At 47.2% G+C, this 9,739-nt stretch overlaps 1 protein-coding gene across 1 annotated transcript; it reads right to left on the bottom strand.

Annotated features, from left to right (window-relative positions):
• Nucleotides 1-704: 704 nt before the first annotated feature.
• LOC137324287 (interleukin-17F-like) lies at nucleotides 705-9,432 on the bottom strand. The gene is made up of 3 exons (XM_067988428.1): nucleotides 9,268-9,432; nucleotides 4,006-4,223; nucleotides 705-939 (listed from the first exon to the last, which is right to left on the bottom strand). The coding sequence occupies exons 1-3, from the start codon at nucleotides 9,430-9,432 to the stop codon at nucleotides 705-707; spliced, it is 618 nt and encodes a 205-aa protein (XP_067844529.1).
• Between the last annotated feature and the right edge of the window lie 307 nt (nucleotides 9,433-9,739).

The following is a 9,739-nucleotide window of genomic DNA, read 5'->3' as shown; positions in this document are numbered from 1 at the left end:
CATTGTTCCCTGACATAAACAATTCAGTACAGATATTGGGCCAGGTCTCCAGCCTTAATTGGGTCCTTTCCCACTCTCCAAGGCAGAACCTCTGATTCTAATGGAAGTTGTGTTAGGGAGCTGTTTCCCCACAATCAACATCTACAGCAATGATTTAGGTGGGGTGGGGTGCAGAGGGAGAATGGGAGTGTGAAGGGGGAGGGGCAGAATGAGGGTAAGGGGGCAGAGGGGGAGGGGAGCCCTTTATTCCATCGTGGTTTTTCCTGTGAAACCCTGATATGCCGAGGATTTAAAACCATGTTAGTTTTTTTTTTGGAAAGGATGCAGGATTTTCAGGGAGTCTCCGAATCACATGGGGCGGGGAGATCGGGAAGTTGGAACTCTTTAGAAGACCCGAGGAACGGCTGGAGCTCCTGGAGAATTTACTACCCGCCTCCGAGTGAGCTTGATCCTTCTGAAAGGCCGAGTCGTCGGGCAGTTTATATCTTGAAGTGAAGGGGTCTCCTGTTAACCTGGGGGGAGTGGAGGAGGAGTTGGTGCTTCAAAGCAATACTTTCGCTAACGCCTTTCTGGTGGGTCCTGATCTTAATGGCTTCCTTCCTCACAGTGAAACAGTAGTTTAGAATAATAAGGGCATGCTGCTGATTGGATTGGGCGTGACTTTAACATGGCTTTAACCTCTGTTGGATCTTCGACTGATCCCTTTAGGCACTCAGAACCTCTGGGCGGACGCAGACACAGGCGACTGGGATCATCAGCTTCTCCACACGGTAAGTGATCTTCTGATTGACCTGGTTCCTCCTCAAGACAATCATCTCCTGTTGGATGGGACGGGAGTTCAGACCTGGATCCTCGATGCCTCTGCTGTTCAGGCACTGAGTGCTCACACACTCCGCCTTAAAGATGGAAGAAGGGTAGCGGTTGGGGTCTGAGTCTTCCCTGAAACGGGGGGAAAAGAAAGTGGAAATGGGTAAAACGCACACTGTTGTAGCAGCAGCTTCTCCCCTTAAATTGTTGGTTAAGGCAAATCGCATACTGGAGAGGCAGAGTGTGAGATGGGGGAAAGAGAGTGTGAGATGGGGGAAAGAGAGTGTGAGATGGGGGAAAGAGAGTGTGAGATGGGGGAAAGAGAGTGTGAGATGGGGGAAAGAGAGTGTGAGATGGGGGAAAGAGAGTGTGAGATGGGGGAAAGAGAGTGTGAGATGGGGGAAAGAGAGTGTGAGATGGGGGAAAGAGAGTGTGAGATGGGGGAAAGAGTGTGAGATGGGGGAAAGAGAGTGTGAGATGGGGGAAGGAGAGTGTGAGGTGGGGAAGGAGAGTGAGATGGGGGAAAGAGAGTGTGAGATGGGGGAAGGAGAGTGTGAGGTGGGGAAGGAGAGTGAGATGGGGGAAAGAGAGTGTGAGGTGGGGGAAGGAGAGTGTGAGATGAGGGAAGGAGAGTGAGATGGGGGAAAGAGAGTGTGAGATGGGGGAAGGAGAGTGAGAGATGGGGGAAGGAGAGTGTGAGGTGGGGAAGGAGAGTGAGATGGGGGAAAGAGAGTGTGAGATGGGGGAAGGAGAGTGAGATGGGGGAAAGAGAGTGTGAGATGGGGGAAGGAGAGTGAGATGGGGGAAAGAGAGAGTGAGATGGGGAAAGAGAGTGTGAGATGGGGAAAGAGAGTGTGAGATGGGGAAAGAGAGTGTGAGATGGGGGAAAGAGAGTGTGAGATAGGGAAAGAGAGAGTGAGATGGGGAAAGAGAGAGTGAGATGGGGGAAAGAGAGAGTGAGATGGGGAAAGAGAGAGTGAGATGGGGGAAGGAGAGTGTGAGATGAGGAAAGGAGAGTGTGAGGTGGGGGAAGGAGAGTGTGAGGTGGGGAAAGAGTGAGATGGGGGAAAGAGAGTGTGAGATGGGGGAAAGAGAGTGTGAGATGGGGGAAAGAGAGTGTGAGATGGGGGAAGGAGAGTGTGAGATGGGGGAAAGAGAGTGTGAGGTGGGGGAAGGAGAGTGTGAGGTGGGGGAAAGAGAGTGTGAGGTGGGGGAAAGAGTGAGATGGGGGAAAGAGAGTGTGAGATGAGGAAAGAGAGTGTGAGGTGGGGGAAGGAGAGTGTGAGATGGGGGAAAGAGTGTGAGATGGGGGAAAGAGAGTGTGAGATAGGGGAAAGAGTGTGAGATGGGGGAAAGAGAGTGTGAGATAGGGAAAGAGAGAGTGAGATGGGGGAAAGAGAGTGTGAGATGAGGGAAAGAGAGTGTGAGATGGGGGAAGGAGAGTGTGAGATGGGGGAAGGAGAGTGTGAGATGAGGAAAGAGAGTGTGAGGTGGGGGAAAGAGAGTGTGAGGTGGGGAAAGAGTGAGATGGGGGAAAGAGAGTGTGAGATGAGGAAAGAGAGTGTGAGGTGGGGGAAAGAGAGTGTGAGATGAGGGAAAGAGAGTGTGAGATGGGGGAAGGAGAGTGTGAGGTGGGGGAAGGAGAGTGTGAGGTGGGAGAAGGAGAGTGTGAGGTGGGGGAAGGAGAGTGTGAGATGGGGGAAGGAGAGTGTGAGGTGGGGGAAGGAGAGTGTGAGGTGGGGGAAGGAGAGTGTGAGGTGGGGAAAGAGTGAGATGGGGGAAAGAGAGTGTGAGATGAGGAAAGAGAGTGTGAGGTGGGGGAAAGAGAGTGTGAGATGGGGGAAAGAGAGTGTGAGATGGGGAAAGAGAGTGTGAGATGGGGGAAGGAGAGTGTGAGATGGGGGAAGGAGAGTGTGAGGTGGGGGAAGGAGAGTGTGAGATGGGGGAAAGAGAGTGTGAGATGGGGGAAAGAGAGTGTGAGATAGGGAAAGAGAGTGTGAGATGGGGGAAAGAGAGTGTGAGATAGGGAAAGAGAGAGTGAGATGGGGGAAGGAGAGTGTGAGATGAGGAAAGGAGAGTGTGAGGTGGGGGAAGGAGAGTGTGAGGTGGGGAAAGAGTGAGATGGGGGAAAGAGAGTGTGAGATGAGGAAAGAGAGTGTGAGGTGGGGGAAAGAGAGTGTGAGATGGGGGAAAGAGAGTGTGAGATGGGGAAAGAGAGTGTGAGATGGGGGAAGGAGAGTGTGAGATGGGGGAAGGAGAGTGTGAGGTGGGGGAAGGAGAGTGTGAGATGGGGGAAGGAGAGTGTGAGGTGGGGGAAGGAGAGTGTGAGGTGGGGGAAGGAGAGTGTGAGGTGGGGAAAGGAGAGTGTGAGGTGGGGAAAGAGAGTGTGAGGTGGGGGAAGGAGAGTGTGAGGTGGGGGAAGGAGAGTGTGAGGTGGGAGAAGGAGAGTGTGAGGTGGGGGAAGGAGAGTGTGAGATGGGGGAAGGAGAGTGTGAGGTGGGGGAAGGAGAGTGTGAGGTGGGGAAAGGAGAGTGTGAGGTGGGGAAAGAGAGTGTGAGGTGGGGGAAGGAGAGTGTGAGGTGGGGGAAGGAGAGTGTGAGGTGGGGGAAAGAGAGTGTGAGGTGGGGGAAGGAGAGTGTGAGATGGGGGAAGGAGAGTGTGAGGTGGGGGAAGGAGAGTGTGAGGTGGGGGAAGGAGAGTGTGAGGTGGGGGAAGGAGAGTGTGAGGTGGGGGAAGGAGAGTGTGAGGTGGGGGAAGGAGAGTGTGAGATGGGGGAAGGAGAGTGTGAGGTGGGGGAAGGAGAGTGTGAGGTGGGGGAAGGAGAGTGTGAGATGGGGGAAGGAGAGTGTGAGATGAGGAAAGGAGAGTGTGAGGTGGGGGAAGGAGAGTGTGAGGTGGGGAAAGAGTGAGATGGGGGAAAGAGAGTGTGAGATGGGGGAAAGAGAGTGTGAGATGGGGGAAGGAGAGTGTGAGATGGGGGAAAGAGAGTGTGAGGTGGGGGAAGGAGAGTGTGAGGTGGGGGAAGGAGAGTGTGAGGTGGGGGAAAGAGAGTGAGGTGGGGGAAGAGTGTGAGGGTGGAACAGTGTTACGGAGCGTGTGATGGGGAGCCAGGGTTATGATGTTTTGGGGGAAGGAGGCTAGCTTGCTCTGTGTTTGTAACAGAGAAGAGAGAAGAGATGTGAAACTGGTTGAACTTACTTGTAAATCCAGGGGGACAGGGAACGATTCCTGAAGCTAGCCATGGAGTCCATGGAGTTCCATTTTCGTTGAGGTTTTATCCCTTCGAACTCCAGTATGTACTTTTGGGTCTTTCTCTTCAAGCGTTGATGATCTGCCTTCCTTGTGTTCCTCACTTTTGCCCCAGAGGCAGGTTCTGCCAAGATGGCAGACAGTATGATAACCAGCACAGCGGTGACCTAAACATAACGAGATCATTGGTTAAAAAAAAACGCTGGGATAAAAACCATCAATCACTGGGAATTTATTCATCTTCAGCCCACTTAGCCTGCCTAGGACTCCCATCTCCGTTTATGTGGAAGGTGTTGACATTGCTTGGGATATCTCAGGTTGGAGGGGCGACATGTTGCACATCTCTCCCCTTGTGAATACTTGAAGGAAGCAATTATTCAGAATATTCACTATTTTGTGCTGACCATCAGTTTTGGGTCTTCTTGCATCTTTTACAGTTCTCACCTCCTCCCTTACCACCCTCTTCATAAATCATAGAATCATACAGCACAGAAGGAGGCCATTCAGCCCATCGTGCCTATGCTGGCTCTTTGAAAGAGCTATCCAATTAGTCCAACTCCCCTGCTCTTTCCCCATAGCCCTGGGAATTTTTCCTTTTCAAGTATTTATCCAATTCCCTTTTGAAAGTCACTATTGTAGTACTGAAACGGTCTTTTAACTGTAACAATCAGCAGCTGTATCTATATCCAGGCCTCCGTTTCTCGGATCAGGCTTTTAACTTGTTTCGCCATGTTGCTGTATTCATCCCAATGAGCCCCTTCCCCTCTCCCTGCAGGTTATGTAGTTGCTGCACTACATTATCACTGCTGGGCTGCAGTGCCATCCCCACTGGGCAGTGTGGGTACAGGGCTGGCACTGACACCCTGCAAGGCCACAGTGATACCAACATTCAAGTGCAGGATGGCAGGAAGTCCAGTGGTGCGCATTCATCCGCTGTGTCTTGCAACATTGGCAAAACAGACTCCATTTCATCTCCCCACCCCCAACGCCCATCAACCCTCTGCTGTTTAATCTTTGAGATGAAACTTGTAGAGTGGGTGAGAGATCTAATCGTCAACAAAACCATTTCCTGTTCAAAATAAAGGCACAGAACCTTCGCAGAGAAGGATTGTTTGGTGTTAGGGCACGTCTGCCCTCCCTAGACCCATAGAGGGGATGGAACTCAGCTTAAATCTGACAAACACATTACTTCCTGATAAACACCTACACACAACTCACCCCACCTTGTACTTGACAGGTCCTCATCTACTCTGGCTTCCAATCAGAGCAGAAATCAGTGTCCTCATTTGTCAGATGCTAGCTGTGACTCAGTGGTAACACTCTCACCTCTGAGTCAGATGGTTATGGGTTCATAGTCTCACTGTAGAGACCTGAGCCCATAACTTAGGCTGACCGTCCAGTGCAGTACTGAGGAGGTGCTGCACTGTTGGAGGTGCTGTCCTTCAGATCTAATGTTATACCAAGGTCCTGTCTGCGCTCTCAGGTGGACGTGAAAGATCCCATGACACGATTCGAAGAAGAGCAGGGGAGTTCCCCCCGGTGCCCTGGTCAAATTTATCCCTCAGATTATCTGCTCTTGATTTCATTGCTGTTTGTGGGACTTTGCTGTGCTTGCCATTTAATCTCCACCCACATCCCATGTACACTCTCCCCTATTATGGACTCTACCCACCCATTTAATCTCCTTCCACAACCCTTGCACATTCAGAAAAATTTCTCCCACCAGCTCCAGTTGAATGTGCTCCTCAATAGAGTTCAGGAGAAATATATCCCAATAAAAAGCAAGAACAAATACCCAGTAATGACACACCATGGAAGAATGATGAAATAACAGCAAAATTGAAACTAAAGAAAAAGGCATACACTAAGTACACAGACAATAAAGGAGAGGATGACAAAAGGGAATACGAAGAGGTTAGGAAAGAAGTCAAAAAAACAATTAGGAAAGCAAAGAGGAACTATGAGATTAAATTATCAAAGAATATAAAAAGAAATAGCAAAGTATTCTACAGTCACATAAATAACAAAAGAAAAATCAGGATAGGGATTGGGTCACTAAGGGATGCCCAAAATAAACTCACAGGTAATGAGATAAAAATGGCAGAAATATTAAATAATTACTTTGCCTCAGTATTTACCAGGGAGACTCACAAGGTGGGCAGGACATCAGAAGAAGAGATTAAAAAAGATATAAAGACATTTAAGATAGAAAGGGGGGAGATAATTGATAAACTAATCAAACTTAGGGAGGATAAATCCCCTGGTCCAGATGGATTGCATCCGTGAATATTAAAAGAAGTTAGAGAGGAGATAGCAGAGGCAGTATTTATATATATATATAAAAATTCACGAGAAAAGGGAATAGTGCCAGAGGACTGGTGGACAGCTAATGTGATTCCTATTTTTAAAAAGGGAGATAGAACCAGTCCAGGGAACTATAGACCAATTAGCTTAATGTTGGTGGTAGGAAAGATAATGGAATCTTTACTCAAAGATGTAATAGAAAAACATCTAGAAACTGAAAATATAATAAAGAATAGTCAGCACGGATTTCAAAAGGGAAAGTCAGGCTTGACCAACCTTACTGAATTCTTTGAAGAAGTAATAGAAAGGGTAAACAAAGGTAATGTAGTAGATGTAATATATTTGGATTTTCAAAAGGCCTTTGATAAGGTACCACATTGTAGACTCATGGCTAAGGTCAGAGCATGTGGAGTCAGGGGACAGATAGCAGAATGGATAGCAAGCTGGCTACAAAACAGAAAACAGAGTAGAGGTTAAAGGTAGCTACTCCGACTGGCAATAGGTGGGAAGTGGTGTTCCACAGGGATCGGTGCTGGGATCACTGTTGTTCACAATTTACATAAACAATTTGGACTCAGGAATTGGAAGTACAATTTCAAAATTTGCGGAAGACACCAAATTGGGGGGTGTAGTTAATACAAAGGAAAAATGCGTCAAAATACAAGAAGATAATAATAAATGTGCAGAATGGGAGTGTAATTGGCAAATGAATTTCAATATAGATAAGTGTGAGGTGGTGTATTTTGGTAGGAAGAATAAGGAGGCCACAGACTGCTTGGATAATAAGAGTCTAAATGGGATAGAGGAGCAAAGGGATCATGGGGAACAGATACACAAATCACTAAAAGCAGCGACACAGGTTAATAAGGCCATAAAAAAATCAAATCAAGCACTAGGGTTCATTCTTGAGGGATTGAACTGAAAAGCAGAGAAGTTATGTTAAACTTGTATAGAACCTTGGTTAGACCACACTCGGAGTATTGTGTTCTAGTTCTAGTCTCCATATTATAAAAATACAGGGGCACTGGAGAAGGTAAATATATATATATATTATGGTGTATATCAATGATTTGGACTTGATGGGGGCTTGATCAAGAAGTTTGCAGGTGATACAAAAATTGGCTGTGCGGTTGATAGTAAGGAGGAAAGCTGTAGACTGCAGGAAGATATCAATGGACTGGTCAGGTGGGCAGAAAAGTGGCAAATGGAATTCAATCCGGAGAAGTGTGAGGTAATTCATTTGGGGAGGGCAAACAAGGCAAGGGAGTACACAATAAATGGGAGGATACTGAGAGATGTAGAGGAACAAAGGAACCTTGGAGTGCATGTCCACAGATCCCTGAAGGTAGCAGGACAGGGAGATAAGGTGTCTAAAAAGGCATGTGGGATAGTTTCCTTTATTAGCTGTGGCATAGAATATAAGAGCAGGGAGGATATGCTGGAACTGTATAAAACACTGATTAGGCCACAGCTTAAGTACTGCGTACAGTTCTGGTCACCACATTACAGGAAAGATGTGATTGCACTGGAGAGGGTACAGAGGAGATTTACGAGGATGTTGCCAGCGCTGCAGAATTTTAACTATGAGGAAAGATTGGATAGGCTGGGATTGTTTTCTTTGAAACAAAGGAGGCTGAGGGGAGATTTAATTGAGGTGTATAAAATTATGGTGGGACTAGATAGAGTGGATAGGGAGGATCTATTTCCCTCAGCAGAGGGGTCAGTGACCAGGGACACAGATTTAAAGTAATTGGTGGAAGGATTAGAAGGGAGTTGAGGAGAATTTTTTTCACTCGAGGGTGGTGGGGGTCTGGAACTCACTGCCTGAGAGGGTGGGAGAGGCAGAAACCCTCAACTCATTTATAAAGTACCTGGATGTGCACCTGAAGTGCCGAAACCTACAGGGCTACGGACCAAGTGCTGGAAAGTGGGATTAAGCTGGATAGCTCTTTTTCAGCCGGCACAGACACGATGGGCCGAATGACCTCCTTCTGTGCTGCAACTTTCTATGATTCTAAGGCAAAAAAGATTTACTAGGATGGTACTAGTACTGAGAGGTTATACCTATCAGGAAAGATTGAACAGTCTGGGGCTCTTTTGTCTAGAAAAGAGAAGACTGAGGGGTGATCTGATGGAGGTCTTTAAGACCTAAAAGGTTCAACATAGAGAAGATGTTTCCACTTGTGGGGGAGACCAGAACTAGGGGTCACAAATATAAGATAGTCACTAATAAATCTAATAGGGAATTCAGGAGAAACTTCTTTACCCAGAGAGTGGTGAGAATGTGGAACTCACTACCACAAGGAGTAGTTGAGGTGAATAGTGTAGATACATTTAAGGGGAAGCTCGATAAACACATGAGAGAGAAAGGAATAGAAGGATATGCTGATAGGGTGAGATGAAGTAGGGAGGGAGGAGGCTCGTGTGGAGCATAGACCAGTTGGGCTGAATGGCCTGTTTCTGTGCTGTACATTCTATGTAGTTCTACGTAGTTCAATCACCCACCATCCAAATGAAAAGCTGCAGGTTTAGGTGGGAGTGTAGACTTGGTTAAGACTGCCTTGGCAGCTACTGATATTGCACATTATACATTGATGTCACAACCCTACAATTATATGTAACCCCTGAGCCCACAGATTGTGATTTCTAACATTTACTAACTATTAATTGAAACCCGAAACTGCTGAAAGTTCACAGCAGGTTGTACAGCATCTAAGGAAGAGCAAGATAATGTTTTGCGTGTGGCCCTTCATTGGATCTCACCTGACCAAGTGCTACACCCAAAACATTCAGCTGCCTTTCTGTCTCAATCTGCTGTACATTCTTAGCGCTTATTTGATTTTCTTGTTTTAAGAGTCCATTTACTCACCATCAAGAATCTTGGTCTGACTTTACAAAGCATCTTGCCGTCTCTTGCTCACTGTCTTCTGGACTACCTCGTGAAGTCGGTCTCCCTCGAATCGGACTGTCTCTGTTCTGTGGTCTCTCTTGAGTCTGATTGTCTTTGTACTTGCAACTCCCTCTTTTATAGAAGACAGCGTCCACGTGTGGTTCACCGCAGGTTACTGGCATCGTCTAAGGGGTTTCCTACCTCTTCAAACGGAAAATGATATCAATGAAAGACTGAGTCAGAGGATTAAGACCGGCAGGTTCTCCATACCCATGGACTTTCCTTCTTCTTTCTAATGATTTAGAGCAAAATTAATCTGAAAACCACATCTAACCTACTTTACAAAGGCAGGATCTATGTTGCAACCTGAATGGGCTTGTACCAAGAACTGATCCATTAGCACTTTACAACCCATTTCTGAAGTTATGATGGTTGCCTTGTTTCATGGCCAGCAGACTGAGTTATAGCAATCATTTGTGCATGACACAT

Source organism: Heptranchias perlo, chromosome 8 (genome assembly GCF_035084215.1).
Source record: "Heptranchias perlo isolate sHepPer1 chromosome 8, sHepPer1.hap1, whole genome shotgun sequence".
In the NCBI taxonomy this organism is placed as follows: domain Eukaryota; kingdom Metazoa; phylum Chordata; class Chondrichthyes; order Hexanchiformes; family Hexanchidae; genus Heptranchias; species Heptranchias perlo.
This window is presented reverse-complemented; position numbering and strand designations above follow the sequence as displayed.

Coding starts and splice junctions, on each gene's coding strand:
- LOC137324287 (XM_067988428.1), bottom strand. CDS start 9,432: ATGCCAGTAACCTGCGGTGAACCACACGTGGACGCTGTCTTCTATAAA. Junction 4,224..9,267: donor AAGACAGTGAGCAAGAGACG/GCAAGATGCTTT, acceptor CGTTATGTTTAG/GTCACCGCTGTGCTGGTTAT. Junction 940..4,005: donor CTGTCCCCCTGGATTTACAA/GTAAGTTCAACC, acceptor CCCCCGTTTCAG/GGAAGACTCAGACCCCAACC.